The sequence below is a fragment of the Nipponia nippon genome, unplaced genomic scaffold (assembly GCF_047370975.1).
Source record: "Nipponia nippon isolate SJK-2023a ecotype South Korea unplaced genomic scaffold, ASM4737097v1 scaffold_10, whole genome shotgun sequence".
Taxonomy (NCBI): Eukaryota; Metazoa; Chordata; class Aves; order Pelecaniformes; family Threskiornithidae; genus Nipponia; species Nipponia nippon.
Window position 1 is genome coordinate 8,792,035 of NW_028262291.1, and position 26,213 is coordinate 8,818,247.

A 26,213-nucleotide genomic window follows, 5' to 3' on the forward strand; every position below is an offset into this window, starting at 1 on the left:
TCTTGTCAAATATAAATGAAATTAACTTTATTATAGAAATCATTCTGGGAGATTTCTAGGGAAGACAAATACTTACATTTCGACATAAAACAAATTGGATTATATCGAAGACACAATCTACCTTTTATCTATCAAACTTTTCTTCATCGAAGTTCTCTCTTAACCCCTGTTTGCACATAGCTTCAGCCGTTAACAACCTTTGGAAATACCAACAGATATTTTTCTTACATAAATCTAGTGCGTATTGTTCCAGGTTTAATTATATGCAATGGAATGATACAAACTTGGAACATCAATCCATAATCTATGAACAGATTGGTAGAAGTATTCGATATATCTTGATAAAACTCTTAAATTCGTGGCAAAGCTTGTTGATCATGGCTTCTTTTTTTTTTCCTTTTCTTTTTTTTTTTTTTAAAACAACTTCATGACCAACACAGATCAAACATCCATCCAGTCTACATTGTTCTCTTTTTTTCATTATAACATACAAATGCCCATTTACAAATAATACACCAAAATGAATAAAAGTTTGGATACCAAAATGAAGATTTGTTCCAACTGATATAATGCCTTCAGTGTACAAAGGTCCATGTGAAAGTCTTTTCCATGTGTTACAGCATAGGGCACAGTTGCAGTACAGAAGTACTCTGAGAGCCATTCTTCCTTTACAAAATACTGCTGAACATCCAACTGTTGTCCATATAGTCATTTACGGAATTAACACATGTTTTACTGTAATCTTGGCCAATATTGAGACATATCAGGTTCACTGCCAGGAACTTGAACTGGAACTGACACTCCAGGGGAAATGAGACCTGAAAATTGAGGCGGGAAATGGATATTTTAGTTTTTCTATACATCATAGCACAATTTTTGCTTTACCGTTTCACAGATTTGTGCTTGTACTCCGTTAAGTATTAAATCTCTCCATCTACCAGCCTGCAGAATCAGGTGGGGGGGTATATTTTAAAAACCCATGCACATCTCACTGATTTGTTTTTATAAATAAACTGTCATGCTTTGAGATAAATGCCAGAGCCTCGGCTCACTTGTATCAATTGGGAATTCAGCCCAAAATACACTGAACATTTCCATTCTTTTAAATATGTCTGGCTTGCTCCTGCTTATACTGACACTTACCCTTTTTTATCCTATTTGGCCTTCTTATGCATAAGTTAATATTTCTACAGGTTACCTGCCTTTCCGATAACTTCAAATCTTTAGCAAAAAGTAGCCTCTGACACACTCGGGTGTGAGCAGCTCCCCTGATATCTAACGTTGAAATAAATGCTGCTTTAGAATTTAATTATACAGGGGAGATTTTGTGGGATGGGGGCCTCACTGAAGAGCTTTCCACTGTACTGCTATTCAAACGCCATCACTGTTAATAAGCCATCTTCCATCTACCCCTTCAGCAGCAGCTTAAAAATGAGATTTTCTGCTCTAGCCCACAGTGGTTATAATTTTTTTTTTTTAATATATATATAAACAGTTATACATTTTTGTCTTCTGCCTGGTTTGGCAGCTACTAAACCTGACAGAGAGACCTCTCCCAGCAATGGGGAGAGACTTCTTCCAGCAAATAGATGTGAAAAACCGGGTGGCCGGAGCAAGGAAGCCGTGCTGGCAGAAAGGGGGAGCGCGGGGCCACTCACCTGTGGAAGTGGTGCCAGAGGTGCCCATCGGCTGGCTGTTCATGTGTGTCTGCATGTGAGGAGGGGTGTATGTATCATAGCTCCGTCCATTCACCGATGGACTGGTGGGCAGCATGCAAGAGTAGGAGGAGGTCTGGCTGGGTACCGGGGGCTGTGGGAGCAAAGGACAAAACAGCGTTAAGTGTCAGCCGAGGTAAACACCACGTTACACTCTTCTGGATGGATGTGCCAGCCCTCAGGAGCAGCGTGCACATGCAAAAATGAGCTTCAGTTTCAGATTCCGGGACCTAGATGTAAATCGCTCTTTAGGAACTCAACCAAGCAGCCTCTCCCCAGTGGTTTTTAGTCTACAGAAACAACATGGATGGTCACTGGTGCCCTTTCAGACACGCTTAGAGAGCAGATTCCTCCATCTATATGCTAAGGAAGGTGTTACATACCTAAGCCAAGAAACCAAAGCCCTTGTTTATGCTTATGTAGAAGAAAGATGGCTCCTGCCATTTGCAGCCACGGAGATACAGAGCAGGGCTGGCATCTTACCTTGCATTTGGTGGTGTAACTAAAAACTGTTAGGGGTGTAACTAAAAATTACTCCACTGAGGCACACGGGCTGGTCCTGCATCTGCAAGCATGCTGCACATACACAGAGACAATGTGTGGGTTTGGGGCGACCAAGGCTCTGAAGGGGGATCAACGTACGTGTGCGTACGATCAACGTACAATCCCCCTTCAGAGCCTCGGTCGCCCCAAATCCACACGTACATGTGCGTCGATCCCCCATCAGAGCCACAGTCACCCCAAATCCATGCCAGCAGCATCCCAGGAGACCAGACATCACCATTTACCGAAATTCCAGCCCCTAAAACCCCATCTGCCATGGGAGAGAGCAGCTGGAGGCAGGGGGCGAGGGATGGCACGGTGCTGGGGAGGGACCGAGCAGGGGCATCTCCCACTCTGGGGTGTCAGGGGAGCGGGGATCAGTGTAGCCCGGACACAGGGAGGCAGCGGGGGAGCGGGAAGCGGGATGAGTAATTCCTGCTCCGAATACACAAGACTCGACATGTCTGCACATATTTCGTCCATCCGCACATCCCTGATACACACCGTCTCCGAAAATACCGACAGCCTCGCTCGCTGAGCACACACTGGGAGAACCAGCAATGCTCCCCACGTCCGCAGGGAGATGCCGACAGTTCGGCTGCCAAATCTGCTGCTCTGACATCGTGTGACCATCACGCCATGGTGGCCATGTAGGCAGGACTTTTCCAGAGCGGCTCACACATGCCAGGTCTCTGCACAGGTGCCTGGCGGTGAATCAGGGGCCTCCTGCTTTCCCAAGGGTCCCCTCCCGTATCAGCCTTTTGATCCTTTGTCATCTGCTCTCAGCCCGCTGCCCGGAATGGCACTGCTGGCCTCCAACATCACGAAATAGCGACCTAGCCAACGTCATTTCTTTCCACGGACTTGCGAGACTAACTTTATTTGGTTAATTTTGGTTCAGCAATTAGTAACATAGTAATTGCCGCGGCGAAGGAGTCAGGCTCTCTAATCTGCTCGCCTGTCTCCAGCAGTGGTCAATGCTGTGTGCCTCAGACAAAGCTGTAAAACTCCCGTAATTGGCCAGCACCTTCCTAGGCCAACCCCACCATTAAAAAAGGAGGAATTTTGCATCTGAAAGGTCTATAGAAACAAACCCCAAAGGAACAGATTTCTTCCTAACCCAGCTGGTGATCAGCTAATGCTTTCAGGCATGAGGATTGACAGCTCTTGCAATTCTGGCTTAGCTGGCATAACCACTGATGCTAATCACATCCTTCCCTCTCTCAGGTGTTCCTAATGCGCCGCCGCTGCCGCATTACCTACGCCGAGAAGGTCGGATTCCTCCAGCAGCTTATTCAGGCAGCGATTTCCACAATACTGCACCAGTGAGTTCCATAGGTTAACTGTGGGGTGGGTTTTTTTCTGAAAAGGGTTTTTTCATCCCAGGTTTGTTGCCCTGTAATTTTGAGAGCCTTTCTCTTTTAAAATTTGGGGAAAGGGCTTGTCAGAGCACCGGGATTTACAGTGCCCTTTCCCTCGTGATTCTCCCAAAATAGGGCATCTTTTCAGAGGCCGGGGAAGCCTTTGGTGCCAGTTTCCCTGCAGCATGGTTGGGGTCTGTAACCCCCCGTCCTGGGGAGGAAGAGCTCCCGCACTCCCGCACACCCCAGGGGCCACCGAGTCCCGACAGAGCATCGCGCCGTGGCGGCGGTGCCGGACTTACTTGCATAGGCAGGTTGTTGGCCATGGTGAAGCTAGGCATGGGCGGCAGCGCGCTGTATGTGTTTGTGAGCGCCGTGTCCGTTCTGCCCAACATGGAACCTGATGTGAAAGAGGAAACTATAATAGAATAGACAGATAGATGAACACATTAGTTTAACCACAATTACAATCGGCGATACAGTCTCAAGAGTCTCATTTTCCCCAAGAGGATGGATGAACGTGAGCGGATCGGTGGCATTACCGGGGGTGGTCGGTTGTGGGATCGGCTGGTAAACGCTTGTGCTGAAACTACTACTGATGGGAATGTGGCTGGGAGTGTTGCTGGCTTGTCTTCGCTGGTTCCTCAGCTTCTCTTCCCTTCTCCACTTGGCCCTTCTGTTAGAAAACCACACCTGAAAGTACAGCATTTGAGAGATGTGAGTGACCTTACAAGGACTAGAGGCGTGGGGCCTCCCCCACGTAACTCAAGGCCATGCTGGTAGAAAGCTGTCTTGCAGCGTAGCAGAGCAGCGTGCAAAAGCAAACCCCAGCTGCTGTTATTTTCCTGAAGGAGGAGATGGACAAATGCCTGCTAATAAATAGGGGCTGCCCTGTGCTTTGAGAAGCCAGGAATAACAAAATTAGAATAGTAATAGTAAAAATAATAATAGTTGTAATCACACAGCAACTCAGTACCTGTATCCTTGCTTCAGGCAGGTCTATTTTAGCAGCTAGTCTCTCTCTTGCAAACACATCGGGATAGTGGGTCCTCTCAAATTCTGCAGAAGGAAATATTATTGCGTTAGTTGCGAAGAGTTAATGTGGCTGACTGTACAGGCAGAGACGTTCCTGCTCTGCCTATGCTCTGAATGCTCTTAAGAAACATCACTGTAAAAGCAAAGCTGAGCTCTTTGTGTGTGTGTGTGTGTGTGTGTGTGTCTGTGTGTGTCTGTGTGTGTCTGTGTGTGTCTGTGTTAGGAAGGAGGACGCCTTGCCTGCTGGGGAATATCGCTAAGGGGATAGGCAGGCTTGGGTGCAATGCTGCATCTTTCAAGAAGCAGTGAGGGCTCCTGCCTCTGCTGAGGGGGTCCCCAAGGCAGCTCTGACCCTGTCACCAAGAAGCAAAATGGCACGTCGCTAAATAACAGCAGAAAAGAAGAACAAAGATCCGCAGCGGGTCAGAGGCGAGGTGCGCCCAGGCCGGTCAGGGAAAAGGGCACCTGCTCCCAGCCCCGGGCAGCGGCAGCGCTGGGGACGGGGAGCGAGCGTGGGGGCAGGCACAGAGGGCTGCTGCCAGCCCCAGCTGCTGCCCTCGCCTTCCCGGCGTACAGCAATGCAGCCCGGCTGGGGACACAGCGCAGTCGGCAGGAGGAGATTTATCCCCCATGAGAGGAGCCTGGGGTGTAACACCGATGTTTCGGTATGATCTGTGCCCTGAGTACATTCCCTTTGAAAACCTTTTAACAGCTTTTCACTGCATACCGCAGCCATCGATGAATATTTGGAGCTCGATGAATATTTGGAGCTCAATGAATAAAAGAGCATGGAGGGAGCCACGGACTTAAAATATATACGTATATATAAGGCACGTGAATGCCATGTTTCCGTTCAGCTCTTAATATAGCCAGGGCACATTTTGCTTTTCTCTCCTGCTTCAGCCATAGGAAAATGTCACTCACCTTTCTCAAGGGCTTCGATTTGCTCTTGGGTGAAGGATGTCCTATTTCTCTGCAGCTTTCTTTTCAGCTGGAGTCTCATTTGGGCCTCATCTGAATCTTCTCCATTCGAGCTGATGGAGTTAGTGTTTTCCCCTCCTCCCTCCTGTTGCGGACAGCCATCTGCGGAACCGAGAGTCGGAAAGTGAAACGCAGGTACCCTTGTTTTAAGATCCCTATCGGAGAAATAACGCGATCGAAAACAGGTTCGGCCATGTTTGCTGACACCCTCCCTTAAAAACATCTCGGGTATCAAAGCAACATTGCGCTAATGACACAGGTAACACGGAAACATTTACGTTTCCAGCATTATCGTAAACATCGGAGATGAGGAATTAAGATCGCCTGGTCTTAATTTCATTTTGTTTTTCCTCCAGAATAAAACCCGCATAAAAACACTTTCCCCTGAAAGTGATTCCTTCTATGAATCACTGCTGCAGTGCCATGGCAGTATCCTCTGTCTGCTGCATTTATTTACCTATTGCTATATTTAAAATAGTGATGTTCAGTATTTCAGATTATCTATAATCAGTAATTCCTATCTAATCAATTAGATGTTGATAGGTTTGCAGAAAATGCTATTAAGAAACCAAACCAAGCTTGTAATCTTTTTTAAAAAATATTTATCCAGTTTTTATTTGAATTCTGCACAGTCAATTTCATTTTAAAGGTTGTGAATTTAGAAGTGCCTGCATTGTTCTGCAGTTTTATTCAACTATTGTATGAGTGTGCATTGCCTTGACACCTATTACTGAGCACAGCTGTAATTATATCATCACCAAGAACAGGCTATAATTGCTGAAAATGGAATTTTATATTTAGATAAAAGGACTGTCCATTCTTTGTAATGTGTTGCACCAGAGAAAAGTAAGATTTCTTTTAAAATTTTAACATGTAATTTTAAAAGAAATAGTAGCGAGTTCACTAACTAGCTAAATACGCTATTCTGCAGCTGAACGCTTGGCATATCATTTAAGCGGTACATTTTTAATTAGGGCATTTCCACCACTTTTAATGCAATTTCTGTCATTAAACAGGGGAAAGTTTCATTGTGCTCTCCTTTCGGGCGGTGGCAAGGATGCGCCCCGGGTCCGGCGGCCTTGCGGGGCTCCGCAGGCACCCCAGGCCGCCGCGGGCGAGAGGAACGGGTGCTTCTGTCGAGGCAGAGAAGTCCTTGTCCCTAAATTAGCTCTCCCTCTCCTTTCAAAGCATATTTTTTCGAGGCGTTTTGATGTCGCATAAAGGGGGAGATGGGATGAGGGACGCACGGGCTACTTATGCTAATTCCCTTGAAAAGTTACGCCAAAAATAAATAGCGACACTCCCGCTACATCCCTTAAATATTGTGGGAAATCAACTTTAAAGTAATATCATTTATAATCGGCGAACAATGGCCCCGGCCTTCAAAGCTCGGGGGGAATTGTGACAGGATCTGGTGGGACCCTTTCAACCACTTTGAAATGTTTTAAAACCCGAACTTTCTCCCCCATTTAAACACAGGGATTCAGCGGCCGTGGTCACCATATGGGCGGCCGCAGCCCCATTGAGGCGGCCGGCGGCGGGTGAATAGCCGGGGGGGCGGGGGGGGGCCGCTTTTCAGGGGCACACAAAGCCGCCGGGCCCGGGGAGAGCCGTCCCGGCGGGGCAGCCGCCCTGCCAAGCGCTGGTGGCAGCGCCGGGGGCCGCGCCCGCCCGCTGCGGGGGCCGCCGCCTAACCTCCGCCACCGCCCTCATCCATCACTGTCCGCACCGCCCGCCGCGCCCCGGCCCGGCCCCGGGCTGAGCGGGGGGCGAAGCGGGGCGGGCAGCCGCCCGGAGGCGGCGGGGATGGCCGGCTGCCCCCGGCCCCGGGCCGAGCGCGGGGCGAAGCGGGGCGGGGAGCCGCCCGGAGGCGGCGGGGATGGCCGGCTGCCCCCGGCCCCGGGCCGAGCGGGGGGCGAAGCGGGGCGGGCAGCCGCCCGGAGGCGGCGGGGATGGCCGGCTGCCCCCGGCCCCGGGCCGAGCGCGGGGCGAAGCGGGGCGGGGAGCCGCCCGGAGGCGGCGGGGATGGCCGGCTGCCCCCCGCCCCGGCGGGGCTCGGCAGCGCGCCCGGCTCCGCCGGGGACTGCGCCCGCCCTCCCCAGCGCCGGCCCAGACCGGGCCCCCCCTATATTTTTAAAAACTTTTGAAGCCACGTTATTTGCAACCCCGTCTCGGCGCGCTCCACACCTCCCCCAAACCGGGAGCCTTTCAGCCAGCTAAAAGTTTCACCTAGAGTTAAACTCGCTTATGATTATTTAAAACCCCCGCGCCGGACAATTAAGATATCTTCTTTTTAGAAGCTTTTTTTTTTTTTTTTAAAGGAGCGATCTCAATAGGGCTGTTCCACCTTCCAGACCTAATCCGTAAGAAAGCGAGTGAATGTCCCTCCCTATTATCCTATAGCCAGACCATCTGACGCTGGGTATAGGATTTGTTTCCTGGAAGAAAAAAAAAAAAAAAAAAAAAAAAAAAAAGACGCTGGGAAATAAAATCATTCCTTAGTTTCTTAGTGTCTTAATCAGTGAGGCGGAAAACAAGCAAAAAAAGATAGCAAACCAATTGCGGCACCTCTCAGCTACAGAGCCGGGATCAAAACATTGTAGCATCTGTTGAAAGAGAAAGTGTCTAAATCCTATAGAAGGCTTTAGTCTTATAAGAGAGGGAGGGGGGTAAAAAAGATAAGAAACAGTGCCTCGGTGATCCCTAAAACCACTAAATCACTGGAGAATTTCTCCCGGATAGAGATGTCTCTTTTTGTTCTGTCAGCCCTCATGTATCCATTATTTTATTCACTGCTGCATGGCGTTTATCAGATTGAGACCATATTTGTACCCCTCTGAGACCTAACCTCGCCTTATGCTTTTTGAGTAATGGACTCTTAAAATCCAGTAACATACCCCTGCAAGGGAAAAACATTAGAGGGAGCATGAATATTCCAGAGGAAATCCATTTTATTAATTTTAATTTTGCGATGCGGATGCTCTAAGTGCCTGCCTGCCTCCCCCTCGCCTCTCCTGCCCGCGCACACACGCACCCCCGGCCCGGGCCAGCCCTGCCCCGCTCCGCACCGCTCCGCACCGCTCCGCTTTATTTCGGTTCCTAGCTGGGAGAGGGCTCCCGGGCTCCTGCCCGGGGCCCGCGCTCCCCCGCGGAAACTGCGCTCATCCCCACACCCCGGGGGGGCTGGGGGGGTCACCACAAGCCCCCAGCAGCCCCACCGGCCCCCCCCGGCCCGGCCACAGCCGCCTCCGCCGCAGCGCTGGGGCGGCCAAGGGGCGCCCGCACCGCACCCGCGCACACTGCGCGGGGCTGGGCCCGGGGACACCGCTCTGCGGCGGGGAGGGCAGACCGAGGGGGGGCGGCCCTAAATTTCTCCATTTAACGCTTTTTCTAAAAAGAAAAAACAAACCAAACCAAACCAAACAAACAACGGCGGGGTTGGATCCGCACGGGCGGAAACTGCGCTCCCTTCCGCCACGCACCGCTCCGCGGTTCGGCTCTCGGGTGCGGGGCGGAGAAGGAAGGACGGGGAGCCCCGAGGCCGCCCGGCCGGCCCCGGCCCGGGCAGGGCGCCGGCAGCGGGGCGGCGGCAGCGGCAGGGGCAGCGGCAGGGGCAGCCCCCGCCCGGCCCCGGGCGCCGCAGGTAGGGGCGAGCCAGGGGGCGGCTGCCGGTAGGGTCCGTCCCGGCTCCGAGGAGGGACATGGGGCAAAACAGAATTTAAAAAAAAAAAAAAAAATACAAAACCAAAATACCCAAAGTGGGGGTGGAGGGAAGCGAGGGCTCCGCTCTATCTTTCTAGTGTCCTTCATAGATTGTTTTCTTCTCTTAAAACTGACATGTCTAATTGGCAAGCGGTGCCATATCGTGTCCAGAGGTCTCCTGTGGAACATTTCTACAGCTGTCTCCTTCAACTAGACGCTTATTCATGTCGCCTTAATGAGAAACAAAACGATCTCTAATGAGCAATTACATAGCGACAGAATTGTTCCCATAACAAATTCTTGCGTGTGACAGAAACATCCTTTGTACCAGATATTCCGCACACTGTTACCGATTTTTTTTTCCTTGCGGGGTGAAAACAAAAAGCAGGTTGTTGTATATAGACACCTCTTCTAAAGGAATGACCACAGCCAGGGAGAGAGCCGAGCCTCAACAGAGCTCGTATTCAAAAAGAAGCCATTAACCATCTTAAGTATGTAACGTAACATCCCATTATCCTTCATATTATCCCCTTGTCATTCCTACAACAAATACCTATTAATCTTCAGGATAAACAGTTTCCTATATTTACAAAGTTGTTTCGGGTCCATTGAGGAGGAACTATAATCAGCCCTACGGAGATAGTCACCGGTCCTCCCGGCTCCGGAGGACCCCGGCGCGGGCGGGCGGCCGGGCAGGGAGCGGCAGCCCCCATTACCGGGCTGAGGGGCGCGGGTAGGGACCGGCCCCGCAACGCGCCCGGCCGCCGGCCCCGCAGCTCGGCGGCCGCGGCTTCGGCCGCGGCTGCTCCCGGGCTCCCCTGCCCGCCGCCGGGCCGGGGCCGGGGCCAGAAGCCCGCCCGGCAGCCGGCCCCCGCCGCCCGCAGCTGCCCGGGGAGGCGGCGGGAGGGACGCCCCCGGCCGCGGTCCTGAGAAAATCGCCCACCGCCCTCAGCACGGCGGCGGCGGTCGGGGAGGGGGCGAGGGGGATCCGCGGCGGGGCCACCTCCGCCGGGCGAGGGCGAGCCGCCCCGGGCCGGGGAGCGGCGGCCGGGCTGTCCCTTACCTTGGGCGGGCTGCCCGGGTACCGAGGTGCCGGGGTACCAGCCGGGCCGGGTGCCCCAGGTCCCCGTCTGCCCGTTCAGCATCCTTAGCTTGTCGTACATCCCGTCGGCACCCATCTGTTGCTTTTCGCTAGCCAGGTTGCGTAGGACTCTGTTTATCGACGACACCTGGAAGGCAAAGGACAGGAAAGGCAATGGTAGTGCGGTAGCGCGCTCCCCGCGAGCCACCCGCGCAACCTCCGCGCCCCTCCGCGCCCCCTCCGCGCTGCGGGCGGCTCGACCTGGGCGCAAGGCAGGGCTTCCCCGAGCGCCGGCTGCGCGCTGCGGCCGCCCCGGCTCGCTTACTGCTGGCGGTGGTGCAAACAAACAAACAAACCACGGGGGGAAAGAAAAAAGAAAGAAAGAAAGAAAGAAAAAAACAGAAAAAAAAAAAAAAGCCCCAAACCCAACCCTGCAAAACCAGAATGATGGCTTCGACTGATGCTCGCCGTCCTGAGGCGCCAGGCGCAGGGGTGACCCGCATATTTATTTTTTTTTTTCCCCTCCTTAAAGGCATTTGTCAGATTCTGTATGAAAAAATGCGTCTGACCCTGCCACATGCAAATGATGTGAACCTGCTATCCTCTCATCTGATATCAAAACAAAGGAAGCAGAGGCTCGCTACGGCTACCCAGCATTGTACACAGCACACAGGAAGGTTTTTTTCATGAACTTACACTGGGTATATTATCGTTGGTACAGACCCCCTCTGATAGTAATCTGTCTCGAATCTCCCACGCAAAGATGGAGGGGCACTCTCGTTTATACTGCGCTATTTTGCTTACAACTTCTGGAGTCGCTACTCTCGGTTTACTACCTCCGATTGCCCTGGGTCTGATGGAGCCAGTTTCGTAATACCTGCCCAAAATTTTACTCACACATCCATTCGACACCTGGATAGGGAAGCGGACAGAAAATCACATTATTAATAATTTCAAGACAAAAATAAAATTGTTTAAGTATGCATTAAACAATGACAAGCTTACGTTTTGATTGTCCAGCACTTGGACTTTTGCATCTGCATGGGTCTATAACACAAAAATATACCTTAAATGGTATGAGAACTTACTTAGAGAGTCTTTTTTTTCTTTTAAAAAAAAATTACATTCGTGGCCCTACCCTCTACAAAAGTGATACTTTAAAAACATTCGGAAGAAAAAAAAATCTGCTCAAAACGTAATTCTTTTAGTATTAAGGTTAAAATACGCCTTAAATGCGAACAATAGCTAAGCCAGACTAAGTCTCCATCGTCCTCACTGCTCTTAGACAGAGTACTTGCGGGGGACAGGGGGAGCGAGGGGGTAGCGAGGCCGACATTACAGCGTACCCCTGAGCTGCGCCAGGTCGCGGTAGTGTCCGTAAAGACAGATTCCGGGCTAAACCAGCGTGGCTTTGAGGGGGGTTCTTTTTTTTTTCTTTTTTTTTTTTTTTCCTTTTTCCTCTTTTTTTTTTTTTTCCGCTTTTTGGAAGAAAAAAAAAAGGTAAAAATAAAAAAGCAGTAAGCCACGCCAAATGCATACAAATCTCACAAAATCATAAGTAAACATGGGGGGAAAGGGGGAAGGAGAGGAAACTGAAATTATGCCGAGCCGTATAATTCAGTTTATTACAGCGAACTAACTGTAACGAGAGTGCAGGTTATCACCGGATGGAAATAACGGGGAGCAAAAAAAAAATTTTCAAGATTTTAAAAGGTAGATAGAGATATATATACACGCGTAGAAAGGTCTATTTGCAGCAACAATCAAGATAAGCAGATGGATCGTTTTATTAGGCTGGAAGGCGGGTGGCGGTGGTGGTGGGTGGGTGGGTGGGTGGGTGTGGGGGGGTCGGCAATTAGCGCCTTGGCGGCCAGCGGTGGTGGACAAAGCGGCTCTGGAGCGGAGCGGAGCGGAGCGGTGGGAGGACGGGGGGGGCCGCCGCCTTCACCTGCAGGATCCGGGAGATGTCGCAGGGCCGGGCGCCGCTGTGAGCGAGTTCCACGATCTTCTGCCGCGTGGAGTCGGGCAGCGGCCTCCCGTTGACGAACACCCCGCCGAGCTGGTTCACGCCGCTGTGACCTGCGGGAAGCAGAGCGCCCACCATAGCACCCTCCGCTCCCGCCGCCCGCACCCCGCCGAGCGAGCGAGCAGAGAGCGAGCGCCGCTCCTCTCCGCGCCCCGCCGCGCAGCGCCGCGCAGCACCGCGCAGCACCGCCGCTCCGATCCGCTCCGCCCGCTCAGGGGCGACCGCGCCCGGCCCGGCCCCGGCCCCGGCCCCGGCGCCGTCCTCGCCCGCCGCTCCCCGAGAGCCGCCGCGGCTCCGAAAGGCGCCCTCGCCAGCACGCCCCGTCTGCAAAACCCGCGGCAGCGGCGACCCCCCAGACCCAGCCCAAAAGCCCAGAATATTCCGGGCTGGATCGCCTTGGGTTGCTTCCTTGCTTTGCCTTTTTTTTTTTTTTTTTTCCTTTTCCTCCCCACCAGGAAAAAAAAAAAAAGCCGACCACCCAAGCCCATACCCAGCCAAGCCTGCCTGCGCCCGCACAGCCGCAGCTCGCTTCGCCAAAAGCAAAGCGAGAGGCTGCCTCGCCAGTGCCCAACCTGCAGCTCCAGGCTTTGGAGGAGGTCTCCCTGGAGAAGCTCCGCTCTACGCGCGCTCCGCTCTCCTCTCTTTGGAGCCTCCTGATAAATTGACTCCAAGAGCCCAGGCTTCTTAGCAATAAATAAGCTCCAAATATAGAAGAGGGGGAAAATATGATGAGCCTCTCTGACATTTGTCTTTAAAATAAAACTAGCTGCACGTCAAGTTTGAGCTTAATTTCTGGAAATAGGCGGAAGTCGCCCCGGATCATGCATGGAAGGCTAATTGAAAAGATCAGTTGGAGCACTTGTGGCAGGCGTGTCACTTTATGACAGTACTCTGCTTTTGAAAATTGCATCGTCACGACAAATAGTAGCATGATAAAACGACCCTTTCTGTCCGCATTTGGATATCACTCAGACTAGATTGAACTCTACTCGCTCTCCCTCCGAGGGAGGCTGCGGTTTGAGGTAGCCGGGGGGCTCTGCGCGGACACGACCGAGGGGCCACGCTCCCCGCGCAATGGATTCAAAGTGACACCGGGGCCGGGGAATTTGCCGCCCCGGCCCAGCAGCGCGGCCGGCGCTGCGACCTGCGCATCCCACCGCGGGGCGAGGAGCTCCGCGCCCCTCCGCCCCGCCCGCGCCCCGGGGGGCGGCGGGCTGCGCCCCGACGGGCGGGACGGCCCGGGGCGGCGGGGGGCTCCGTCCCTCGGTGGGGCCCCCCCCTTCCCAGCCCCCGTCCCCCCCGCCCGTCCCCGTCAATGCGTGCGGGGAGCCCGCTTCGGGGGGGGACACACACGCTCGCCGGCATAAAAAATGGCAGCGGGGAAAGCAAAATCAAAGTTTCACTTAAAAGGTTAAGCCTTAATCATTATATAATTTCCCTGGAGAGCGGTGTAGATCTCGCCCAGTGGCAATGATTATGCGCCTTGTATTCTATTGCTAGTCATCTAATAGGAAAACATATGGTGTCAATTTGGATGCTCTGCACCATATACACCCAGGAGTTATTAACACAAAGCCTGAAGAGCCCGCCGCGACCTTTAAACAAAATAAAGGCTTCACCCGAATGATATCTTTTCTGCGTTTTGCAGTGGCGATCCCAAACGGCCGAGTGAAGGCATTTCCCCATTACCATAAACCCTCGGCACGCCACGGCCAAGGGCAGCCGCCGCCGTCCCTGCCCGGCGCAGGTAATGCCCTCCCCGGGCTGCCGAGGCTCGGTTTTTTTTCTCGGGATAAACGAAAATACACCGCACGGACACGCACGCAGCGGCCCCGCAAAATAATAATAACATAAATCAAAAAAAAAAAAACAAAACACCGCTCCACCCGAGGTTTTCTGAGAACCCCCCGAAACCTGTGTTTTTCCTGATGCTCCTCACACGGGGGGACAATTGATTAACCGGTCTAACGGGGCCGCGCAACTCGGCCTGCGCTCCTCGCCGCTGCTACACGCGCAAGATAAGCGCGCATCCCCGCCGCGGGGTTGCGCGACCTCGCAAAATCGCGACGTCCGTCGCGATTTTGCGAGGTCGCGCAACCCCGCGGCGTGGAACCCACCCCGCGGAAGATCCGCGTCCCGAGGAGATGGGGCCTGCTCCGGGCTAACTGGGACCTCACCCCCCGGTCCCCCCGACCTCCGCGCATCCCTTTCCACCGGAGCGCAAGGAGCTGCCGCTTCTCGCCAGCCAGCGCCTCCGTGGGTTACCGCCTTGTGCAAGCGCTTTCCCCTCCGAGAGGCGCGCAGGCGAGGTCTTAAACAACATCAGCAACAACAACAAAAGGCAACAACAAAAAAAAAAAGAGAGAAATTAATAATCCACAAAAGACAGCAGAATCGGGAAGCAAATAAAACCAGGAGGTGGCGGGGAAGTGCACCTAGCACGGGGGTGGCTTTTTCCTGCCCAGCTCCCACTGCGGAGCAGGTAGGGGCACACGCCAGGGCCTGGGCCACGAACCGGCCAAGCCCCGGTGGCCCGGGGGCCGTGACAGCGCTGCCGGCCCCTCCACACCGCCCACGGGGGCACCCGCGCCCCGACGGGGCGGACGGCGCTCCCGGCCGCGCAGGGGCCACCGCGCCCGGCGGAGCCGCCTCCCTCCCCGCCCCGGAGCGAGCCCTCGGCCCCGGGCTCTGCCTGCGCGCCCGCGGCCGCCCCCGCCTGCCCTCCGCGGCCGCGAAGGGGCGCGGAGTCACTTACTGTTCTGCATGTTGGGCTGATAGAGCAGTATCCCACGGGGCTCGCCTATAGCAGTCTATCAGTGATAAAATAGGCGTTAATCAGGGGAGGTAGTGCACACGGTTAAGCTGCAGAGGCTAATATCTCACTTCGTTATCCTTAGGCGTCTTCCCCCGATTAGTTTAAGGATTTGGGGGCTTTAACACCTCAGGGCAAAAATGTACATGTGTATCCCTAACACGCGAAAAAAATTTAAGGAAAGCAACCCGCCAAGTGGTTTCTCGTTTTAATTGCATGCAGGTGGCGTATTGCCTCGTCGTTAGTGCCCTTCGCTGAGGTGATGTATTAAGCGGAGCGACAGCAATCACAAAGAGAGTCCGAAGTCATGTTTTTAAACTTGCCTGAAAGCGGGGTGGACTGTCCTCTCATACAATTTAGGGACTCGCACATCTGCGTGTCACTAGTTAAAGTCTTCCCTCTAGGACAAAGCAGAAGAAGTACATTAAAAAGTGTGGAGCGACGCCGGGAAGGTGTGGTGGGCCGGGCCGGGCCGGGCCGGGCCGGGGGGAGCGGAGCGGCGCGGAGCGGGGCGGGCGGCGCTGCGCGGGGGTTGCGCGGGGGCTGCGCGGGGGCTGCGCGGACACCGGCGGCGGGGGGGGCCTCCGCCGGCTGCCCTGCCTGCTGGGAGCGGGGCTCCATTTTTACCTCCGGGTATTTCCTCGAGTTATTTATTTTTTTGTTCCTTTCCCCGCGGCACTAGCAACTTTTTCTCCCCCAAACTCCCCGTCTTGTGATTAACTTCTTTTTTGGTCTTTAGATCTTCCCCTTTTTCACTGTACTGTGACACACGCTGTCTACCTCGCCTCACTGCTTTAAAAAGTAAGAACAGGAGGGGGTGAGAACTGTTAAACAAAGCCTACAGAAAGCGAACAATGGCCTCCATTCTGCTCCTCTACCCAAACCCCGAGTGCAGAAACCCAGGCTCCTTAACCGGCCGCGCAGCTTCCCAACTCAACGGACCAACAACCCTCCAACTTACAAAGAGCAGAGAAACAAGCCCCTTCTCCCTTCATTAGTGCCTGCCTTGACCCAGCGCCTGGACAGTCCCCAGCGCCTTCCCCCCCCCCCCCCCTCCTTCCCCTGCTCCCTCTCTCCTTCCCCTGCTCCCTCTCTCCTCCTCTCGCCACCTTCCCTCCCTCCTTCCCTCTCCCCCCCCCCCCCGCCCCGGGCCACTTATTTATTTATTTATGCGTCCCCATGTATTTATTTGAAATCGTCGCGGGTGAAAATGGAAAAGTAATTTCTCGTTATAAATATCTGGCGGTAATTGTGTTACTGGTGCGAGTTGTTAGGGGTTGTAAAAAGATACAACAGCTCAGTGGGGTGCTCAATTGGGGAGGGACAATTACAATAAAGAGCCCATTCAAGGGGGTTGCTAAAAAAAAGAGGTAAAATAATGAAATAGTCGCAGCCTTCATTTTCTCTTCTTTTTTTTTCGCCTAAAAATACCCATTCTCTTTCTTTTGCGCCTATAATGAATATTAATTTTACTCTTCCTGCATATGATGGAGAATTCAAAGAGGCACGTTTCCCCATTCAGGACTAGCCATGGTATAATTTATTAAGTAGCTTTTAGTAATCTTAAATCCATAAAAATAAACATCAAACAAGTACTTTCTCGCAGCATGAAGACTTTAACTGGTAAATATTTACTGCTCTTTGGAGAGCTACCTGATTAGCAGCAGAGCAAGCTACACTGTACTTCAATGGAGACGTGGCGATATCTCCTTCAGCTGAACTGAACGTGAAGCCATCCCTTTAATACACCGAACACGTCTGCATAGACACACACCGAACGGGAAACCCACTTCTTCAGGCACGATTTCCTCACATATTTCACGCACAACTCACAAACGTGGGGCCTACGGGGTTAAAGAAGCCATCCAGAAAGCCACCATTAAACTTCCAGCCCTCAGCCCTGCCAGCACGGACCTCAGAAATGACAATGAGTGGATTTAAAAGAAAAGGGGGGAAAAAAAAAAAAAGAGAGAGGGAGAAAAAGCCACGAAACAAAACAAAACCAAACCCCAAACACAGCCGAAAGCCTTTCACAATAGAGGGCGAGGGCGGCCGGGTGCTTCAGCAAGGTAAGGGGAGGTGCGGGGCAGGGGAGCTGCGGTTCTGCTCAGCAACTCTCCAACGCCTCCGGCAACCGGCCCGGCAGCCGCCGGCGGGGCCCGGGCACCCGCACCCCCGAGCAGCACGATCGCAAAATCGCCTTCTCCTGCCGTGACCCCGCTTGGCTGCGCCCCGGCAGGGACCCGCGGCCGGGCCGGCGGGACAGGGCCGGCGCCCGGGCCGGCACGGGAAGGCGGCCCGCCGCCGCCTCGCAGGCCGGGCCTAACCTGCCGCTCGGATTTTAATCTCGAAATCTTGATAGAATCTGACGGCGGAGAGCATTTTTTCCCCCTCTCCCGGTGAAACCGTAATTAGACGTTAAGATGACAAAGTTTCGCCTTCTCGGGCAAATGAGAAAAAGATAAAAACGAATCGGTTTGCGATTAGGCGTTGGTAAAGGTCAGCAGCTATAAACATCTATTGTCAAGGGCCACTTTTATTATTTTATGTCCCTAAGATGGAGAAGATGCAGTCACTTTTCTTCTCTGGGACGTTGTTGTCGTTTTCCAAAACCGCCTCTGCCAGGTACCTTTAATCGTTCCAGAAAGTTTGTTTTTAAACTTTCCAGAAATTATTCCTGCTCTGCCCGTCCATGTAACACCTCCGTGCAAAGCGTTACAAGGTTAAATTCAAATCCAGATTTTTTTTGTTTCCAATTGCACTTGCGAGGGGAAAAAGAATCAAGTTTATTGTTGCACTTCCCAGGAGCAAATCTTTTTTTTTTTTTTTTTTTTTTTTTTTTTTGCACGGCGAAGAGTTTGCAACTTCCTTAAAAAAAAAAAAAGGCTTTGCTATAGTGGGGGATCGCAGGGCAGGGGGACCAAAGGGGCCAGTACGTGGCTTTTGTAGAAATAAGCGAAATTAGGGTTTTTTAGAAGAAAAAAAAAATTTAAAGCATATCGATTTAAAAAGGCACTAAAAAAATTCCCCAAGGCGGGAGCACGGCGCGCCCGGTGCCGAGGAGGGACGGGGCGGTGCGGGGCGGCCGGCGGGGCCCGCAGTGCGGGGTGCGGGAGGCTCCGCGCCCCCGGCGCTTCTCCCGCTGCCGGAGCTGGGAAAGTTGCCGGCACTAGGGACAAGTTGGGAAGATCCCCGGGTGGCTGATTAAAGCTGACAGCCCTTCAGCTCCGCTCAGCTCCCCGCCTGTACCGCGCCTGGGAGCTGACTTGGCCTAGGATGTGATTTTTTTTTTTTTTTTTTCTGTCCCCCCCCCCCCGCCGCAAATCTCCCGGCCGCTCGCTCCCTCTTTTTTCCCCACCATCACGGGTGATCCTTCCCTAACCGAGACCGCGGGAACACAAAGCAGAAGCCGCGGACGGGGCCGGCCCCGGGGCAACGAGGAGCCGCTTCCCTCCCTCCCACGCGGCGTGGCGTGGGGCCGGAGCCCGGGTCGGGTCGGGGCCGTGCCTGTCCCCCCCCCGGGCGACAGGCACGGCCCGGACCCGACCCGGGCTCCGGTCCCACCGCCTCTCCGAGCTGGGGTACCAGCAGCATCGGCAACAGAGACGCCGGCGTTCCTGGTCTCCCTGCCCAGCAAACGCTGCGTGGGAATTACTGCTGCTCGTGTTGGCATTGGTTTCCGAGTCAGATGCTTTAGCTTTTCCAGAGGACACGGGCTTATGTGAAAGGCAGAAAGTTTGTGAGCTCCTGGGCTGGAAAGTTCCCTGGGAAGCTCTCCGGAATGCAAATGGGAATATGAGCGAGCGAGCGAGAGAGAAAGAGAGGAGGAGAGAGCGAGAGCCCTGCCTAAATATTAAAATGCAAGGAGGGAGAAGTTGGGAGAAGAAATGAGCAGACTCACCTTTATGAGGCATCCTGTCTTGTTGTCAAAGCTCCTGTCAATAGTTTAAGAGCGCACTGATTTGAAATGATGGTGCTTTAAAAAGAGTTGCCAGCAAAATAGTTTTTCTCCACTGAAGCTGCTGGTTGTGTGATCTTGAATTCCTGGGAAGGAGACAGAGATTGACAATAAAATGGGCTGTCAGTGACTGGAGAGCGAGAGATAAAAGAGTGTGTGAGTGAAGTGGGGAGAGAGAGACAGAGCACACCTATGCTGATTGGTGATGGTTCAAGTGTATTAATGTATGTGTGCCTTGGTCTCTGCCTCGCCTCCACTGCTCTTCACTGGCCCATTAGCAAAGCCTGACCTCTGTCATCATCTTCCAGCAAAACACTTCCTCCCTGCGCCTTAACCAGAGCGGGAAATGCGGCTGAGCCGGGGCTGGCTTTTCAAACCCACTAATCACTCCGCAACATGCAAATGTTCCCTCGCTCCCACACAAAATATTGCTTTATGCAAAGCACCGCCAGCGCCTCCCCGCCGCCGATTGGCCGCCCGGCTCCCGGCCCGGCTCAATTGGCCCAGGCGTTTGAATATGAATGCGCTGGGCCCGGCTCCCCGCTCCCGGCTCCCGGCTCCCCGCGCCCCGCTCCGGCTCCGCGCCCGCCGCTCGGCCCGGCCCGGCCCCGGGATCCGCCGCCTCCGAGCCGGGCATCCCCCCCCCCCCCCCGCCGCCCGGGACCGGCGCTTTTTCGGGTCGGGCGGGGGGGGGGGGGGGGCGGCCGGGGGGGGGGGGGGGGGAAAGGTCAATTTGCATTTAAACAGTTCGCTCCCGTCCGACAATGGAGATAAGGGGAAAATAACATTCAAATGGTAAAGACATAAATATTTGGGAGACAGGCGCTTTGTCAGCGGTGAATCGCCCGGAGCTCCCCGAGGCCGGCAGCCCCCCTTCCCGCTGCCAGCGCCGGGGAGCGGGAGGCTCTGCCCGGCCGGGAAAGAGCAGAGCAAATACACCATTTACTTTGTGTATTGAGGGCTCTTCTGAAAGGCCCTGAAGAGTCCTTTACCAAACACTCACAAACTTCTCCCACGTGCCATTTGTTGACTAAGGGCTGCCGGGCTGGGCTTTTTTTGGTTGTTGGTTTGGGGTTTTTTTTGCTTTGTTTTGGTTTGAGTTTGTTTTGGTTTTTTTTTGTTAAGGCATCACGGAGGAGCTGGGCGGGGGGGTCCCGCAGGCTGCGGCGGGGGCGGGCAGCGCCGGGCGCTGGGCAGTGCCGCCGCTTTGTGCCCGGCCGGGAAGGGGCTTCCCCCCCCCCCCCCCGCCTTTTGCAAAGGGAGCCCCTTCACCGGCTGCCAGAAACTCGAGGGGGAAAGTAAGTAAATGACTTTGCTGCTCTGACCACACACCACAAGTACATTTGTTGAATGCCGGACTATTAAGACACACCTCAGTAAACTCTAAAGCAACCCCTCAGCGCATGCATTTAAGGTTACACTGGGAGCACCAGTCCGAGCTCAGGGTGTCCCAATCGGTTATGGCGAGTGGTCCAGGGGGGAGGGAGGGTCTGCACAGGGAAGAGGGGAAAAAAAAAAATAAAGGCTTGGGGGAAAGAAAGGGAAGAAGGAGAAGGGACAGAGAAAGAAATTCCAAGAGCCACCGCGGAAAGTGGAGAGTATGAACGCGCAAAGCATAAAATGAAGTCGTAGCCGCATACACTTGACTTCTCTTGACATGTGAAAAGTGCTAAAAGTCAAAGCTCATCAATAAAGTATCTTGAAATTGAATAAGAGCCCTGACAACCATTGCATTCTTAAATAAAGTACAATGAGGAGACAAACGACTCTGCCAAGGAGTTTGCATGTGAGTGAAAGGGCGCCTCAATGGGAGCGGGATAATGGGCTGCCCGGCCGTCATGCACTGTCATCCCCGGTCCCGCCGAGAAGCTGCCACAGCTCCCTAATAGCACAAAATGGGCTCTTAAGAGACTGCTGCCTTCCCCTCCGCCGCTCGCTTCCCTTCCCTTCCCCCGACGCCGGGGTGCCGCGGTGGCCGCCCCCGCTCCGCGCCCGGCGGGGAGGCCCCGGCAGGCAGCGGCTGCGGCGGGCAGCCTCTCCCCGGCCCTCCCGCGAAGCGGGGACCGGGCCGAGCAAAGGCTTCCCCGGCTGCGGGGAAGGGAGAGCCCCGGCGCTCCGGCCCCGGCACCCGGCCTGCAGCGGCGAGGGGCCGGGGACCGCTGCCCCGGGCCGATCTCGGCTCCCGCCGCCCTGGCCAGGCCTAAGTCAAGCTGCGGGTTTGGTGGTTCCCCCCCCGAGCCATGCATATTTATAGAAACGGAGCCGAACATCGCGATGGACGTACGGGAGCATTCGGGTGTGATGGGATCTCCCCGAAGGTAAGGCAGGGCAGGAGCGGGGGAGCCCGGCCGTGGGGCTGCGAGGCACCCCGAGGGAGGCTCTGCCGAAAGCAGGGGCTCGGGCAGGACCTCCCTCCCCCGGCAGCGCCCCGCTCCCCGCGCCCGCCTCACCCCCTCCTCCCCAAAACTTTCCAAAGTATCAGCTGCCGCTAAGTTAACCTGCCCGCGGCCAAACATCATTTCAGGGGCGCCGAGGAGATCTGCCAGAGCGACAAAAGGGAACCGAAAGAAGGGCCGACCAAAGTACGAACCGGTGTCCCGCCTGTGGCCGCTCCGGGGCGGGTCCGGCGCGCCGTCCCGCGAAGCAGCCCGCCGCCCTCCTAGCAGCCGCGGGCCGAGGCCGGGCGTCCCGCCGCACGCATCCTGCAGGCGAGAGAAAGAGGCTGCACTTTGTAAGCTCGCACAAATCTCGGAGGCTCCAAAGGGATTTTAAAAGCCGGGATCTAGTCCTTTTTCTGGAGTGAAGTCAGTCGTGTCCGTGGGCTTTGTTTTTTTTTTTTTTTTCTCTTGCCTTTTTTTTTTTTTCCTCTTGCACTCCCTCTCTAGCGAATGAGCGATTTTTTTTTTACTCTCGTCCGCGGGGCGTTAAAGGGGGAAAAGAGAGAAACCACTTTGTCCGAAATCGCAGGCAAATATCATTTTTACAAGCTCTCAATTAGCCATCCCTTGGATTAGCACCTTCTTACGCCTCCTCGCCAGAATAAAGCAGCCGTAATCTTGTTGCTATTTTCCCCTCGGGCGCAGCGGGCTTTGTGCTCCCTCCCCCCAAAAAAAACTTTTTAACGCCCCCCCCAGCCGAAAAAAAAAAAAATACCGGGGAGGGAGGGGAGGGAGGGGAGGGAGGGCAGGGGTGAAGCCGGTGACGTCACGGCGGGGGGGCGGGGGGCGCCGGCGGAGCGGGAGCCCCGAGCGAAAGTTGAGAGGAAGAAAGAGCAGCGGGGCGGGCCGCGCGTGTCCGTGTCAGCGCGTGGGGGCGCGCGGAGCGGGGGGGCGTGCGTGTGCGCGCAGCGGCGCGGAGCGGAGCGGTGCGGGGCCGCCCGCCCCGTCGCGTCCCCGTCGGGCCGGGTCCGTCCCGGCGCGGAGCCCCCCCGCGGGGTCCGGCCCGGCTCCGCGCCGCCATTTTACCTCCGCCCGCGGCGGCGGCGGCGGGCGCGGAGGGGCTGCGTGGGACCGTCCCCGGCCCGGCCACCGCCGCCGCCCCCGGCCCGCTGACCCCTTGCCCGCCCCCCGGAGGAGCGAGCGGCCCGCCCGGCCCCGCCCGCCGCGCCCTCCCCGGAGCCCCCGAGCCCCCAGCCCCAGCTCTCCCCGGCGGCGGTGCCCAGCCGGGGGAAAGAGGACTTGCCGGGGCTGCCGAGCCTGGATGCCTCCCGAGGAAATGCCTGCCTCTCGTGTGCCTTTTTTCCACCTAGCAGCTTTCCAGCCGCCGCTCGCCCTTCCGAGAAGGCTGCCGCCCTCCCCGCCCGCCCGGCCTCTTCTGCCTTTCCTTCTATTTTTCCCTTTTTTTTTTTTTAGGAAAGTGATTTTTTGACTTTTAAAAATGCTCTGCTCGCCTTTTTAATTAGGCAAGAGGAGAAGCGCTGCTGTGAGGTGCTTGGTGTTACCCTCTGCCAAAAGCCCTGCCCTCCCGCAAGCGCAGACCGCCCCCCCTTTCCACGGGTGACGGCGGCACCCGCGCCCGCCCGAGGTGCGCCCTGGGACCCCGCGGCCCTGCGCCCCGCCGGCCCGGCCCTGGCCCTCGGCACGGACTTAGACACCTTTTGAAGATTTCTGCTTTAAAATCCGCACAGGATTATTGTAACTCGCATTTTTCTCCATCTGTTTTTTTCTCCCCCCCCCCCCTTTTTTTTTAACTATTCCAAACAAAAAGAAAAAAATGGGCATAATAAAAAAAAGGTTTAAAAAAAAAAAAAAAGGTAAGTAACTATATACGGCGAGGCTTTGTTTGTTTGTTTTTCCTAATTAAAATAATTTTCACTTTTTTACGTGATCTCGTGCCTGGGTAGTGATTTGTATAAAGAAGCAGCGTTTGCTTCCCTTTCGTATTTTGTTAGGTGTTGAAAGCAGAAAGTGCTGAGTTAGAGACTCCGGTATCGTCTCGTTGTATTAATATCTGGGCTGCAAACTACCTTTTTTAATACCCAGAAAAATGCTTAAAGTCCTCTTGTCCAGTTCGGTCTAAAACTGAAGAGATACACAAATCCTGACGTCTTAGACTACAATGCTTTTGCCTTCAGGACACTTAATGCCTATTTGTATATGTAGAGACAGTGTTTGAAACCTATAATGCACAGGACACTGAGTTAAGTGGAGCTTTTCTAGTTTATAAACAATCTGCAAAAAGTTTGAAATCGATTTAACCTCTTTTATGTCGGCCTTTTGCATAAGGCACAGCTTTGTGTGGCAGGATAAAAAAAAAAAAAAAAGAAAAAAAGAAAAAAAAGAAAAAAAAGGCTTTCTGGACCCTGCCGAAGTCGTTCTGAAACTGGAAGACGAATATACATCTTTCTGTACGCGAAAGCCTTTGATTGTATATATGTGAAAAGTGTCATGCAACCGGACCCGCTCGAAAAGCCTTCAGAAAAGAAGGGGGGTGGAAGCTTAGCGCATCCTGACGGGCTTTTTAAATGCTATTGATTGGGACAAGCTGTTCAAAACCCCAGTAACAGTTAATCTGCCTGTTAATCAAGCCACTAAGGAGCTCAATGCGAGTTTTATTAGCAACTGGAGAACACAGGCAGCAGAAAGGATCAAAAGCCTACACCCTTGATATTTGTAAAACCAGCCTTTCCCAAAAATATATTTTCAATTACAGAGCAATTCGGGGCTTATCAGGGCTCGCCCGCAGCCCCACGCAGATGGGTCCGCAGGCGCTGCCAGCGCCGGGGAGCCCAGGGAACCGCGCCGCGCCGGCCCCGCCGAGGTGCGGGGCTTGAAAATAAGGCGGCGGGGGGGGTCCGGCTCTCGCCTCGCCCCCGCCTCGGGCGCCCCTGGCCTCCCGAATTAGCAGCAAACCCCTAAATTTGGCAAACCACGAGGAAGCGGGAGAGAAACTCCTCGGATTCACGTCAACTGGGTTGTTAGGCGGAGGGGTCGAGGGCTCTTTTTCTTTTAGCTGGCATATTTGATTTACCGCGGCAAGTTTGCAGGGCACGTTTCCCTCTGCCCATCCTTTTGGTGGAGCCGCTCTTTTAATTCCTAAAAAAAAGAAGTTTAAATCGCAGGATTCGTAATTTGGAGAGCCGGAAAGTTGAATTTCGATTAATTTAATGAGCAGAAATATTATTATATCGGCTAAAATCAACATTTGATCTTGTCATTTTTAATGCAAACCGATTGCTTTATATGTCAGCGAGATATGCATATAAAAGACTATCTGGTCAGAGGTAATTATGTCACAGCTTTTTCTCGGCATGACAGCTGGATAAACACCATCTCCAATAAACATCTCTAATTAGGGAGGAGGATCTGAGATAGATGGTGTTTGATTTATTACTGAAGGAGAATGTCCATTTACCGGTATATTATACACAGGGAGCGTTCCCGCTAACGCACCATAAGGAATATTTGGAGATGCTCGAGGACAGGTAAGCGGTGGTTTAGGTTTTACGCTGTTATTTTGTTTCGTGTTATTTCGGGGGAAGAAGGACCTTCCTAGGGTGTCTCTCTCTCCCACTGACGCCCTGATTTGGCAGAGGCACCTAGGGCTGGGAAGGAAAGCCTGAGTTTGGCGGGTAAGAGGTGGTCGCCTCTCGGCTGCCGGACCTTCCCCAGCCCGAGCAGGGCGACGGAGCCTCCGCGGCGACCGGCGAGCCCTCGGCGTTACCCGGAGAAGGGCGGCTGGGACGCAGCCCCCGACGACAGCCCGCCTCGTCTAGCCCCCCTTCCCCGCAGCCCCGCCGCCCGCCTTTCCGCGCCCCTCCGCGGGGGCGTACGGGCCCGCCGCCCTGGACCCTCCGTGCCCCCCTCCCGCCCCGTCCAACCGGCCCGGGGGGCTGGGGCCCGAGCCGGCAGCCGGCTGCACCGGGGCCCGGGGGGCGCGGAGCGGGGCCCCCCGACGGGCGCGGGAACCTGCGGCTGCCCCCGCCACCCGCGAGCGGTAACGGCGAGGGAGGGGGCCCGGCTCACGGGGCGGGGGAAGGGGAGGGGGCCGCACCGCCCGCCCGGGGGGGAAGCTGGGGAAGCGGCTCGCACCGTTGGGCGCCCCCTCCGCCCCCGCCGACGGGTGGGCAGCGGCCGGAGCCGCTCCCCCCCCCCCCCCACCTGTTGTGCGGGGCTCCGGCCCGCTCCCCTCGCCTTCCCCCGCGGGGTGGGGGTGTCCGGCTGCCCTCCCCTCGCCCCCCCCCGTCGGGCCGGCGGCAGGGAGCGGCCCCGCGTCGGGGCGAGGGGCCGGGGGTGCGGGGGCCCTGCGGAGCCGTTACCTGTCAGCGGGCGCGGAGGGCCCGGGCGCGGCGGTCCCACGGCCCGGAGGAGGTACCTGGCGGCTCCGGTCGCCAATTTCCACGCAAGAACCTGCCACACAGTTTAAATGTCAATGACAGCAAAAGAGGGGTGCTGCCTTTGCACTAACTTTCCCTTAATATCCACGCCAGCGCCTCCCCCATTGGCTGGGCCGCCCCGGTGACGTCACGGCGGACAGTAGTTAGCTAATGAGACATTTTAG

The 26,213-nt window shown here is 54.8% G+C and overlaps 1 protein-coding gene across 7 annotated transcripts; it reads right to left on the reverse strand.

Moving 5' to 3' along the window:
• Nucleotides 1-608: 608 nt before the first annotated feature.
• PAX6 (paired box 6) lies at nucleotides 609-21,940 on the reverse strand. Of its 7 annotated transcripts, none has more exons than XM_087746731.1 (14): nucleotides 21,805-21,940; nucleotides 19,158-19,300; nucleotides 15,580-15,656; nucleotides 15,200-15,254; nucleotides 12,367-12,497; nucleotides 11,424-11,465; nucleotides 11,115-11,330; nucleotides 10,401-10,566; nucleotides 5,579-5,737; nucleotides 4,596-4,678; nucleotides 4,162-4,312; nucleotides 3,922-4,037; nucleotides 1,659-1,809; nucleotides 609-818 (listed from the first exon to the last, which is right to left on the reverse strand). In XM_087746731.1, exons 4-14 carry the CDS (start codon nucleotides 15,207-15,209, stop codon nucleotides 733-735), a joined length of 1,311 nt encoding a protein of 436 aa, XP_087602857.1. In that variant the 5' UTR covers nucleotides 15,210-15,254; nucleotides 15,580-15,656; nucleotides 19,158-19,300; nucleotides 21,805-21,940; the 3' UTR covers nucleotides 609-732. The 7 variants fall into 7 exon arrangements, with proteins under 7 accessions (XP_087602857.1, XP_087602859.1, XP_087602856.1 ...); XM_087746733.1 differs by lacking the exon at nucleotides 21,805-21,940 and adding an exon at nucleotides 19,405-19,559 and having other exon boundaries at nucleotides 3,922-4,019; XM_087746730.1 differs by lacking the exon at nucleotides 21,805-21,940 and adding an exon at nucleotides 19,405-19,559.
• Between the last annotated feature and the right edge of the window lie 4,273 nt (nucleotides 21,941-26,213).

Excerpts from the sequence above, each read along its gene's own strand:
- PAX6 (XM_087746731.1), bottom strand. Across the intron at positions 11,466-12,366 it reads ACATCTCCCGGATCCTGCAG|ACCCATGCAGATGCAAAAGT; the intron begins GTGAAGGCGGCG and ends TTTGTGTTATAG. Across the intron at positions 5,738-10,400 it reads ACCCGGGCAGCCCGCCCAAG|ATGGCTGTCCGCAACAGGAG; the intron begins GTAAGGGACAGC and ends TCGGTTCCGCAG.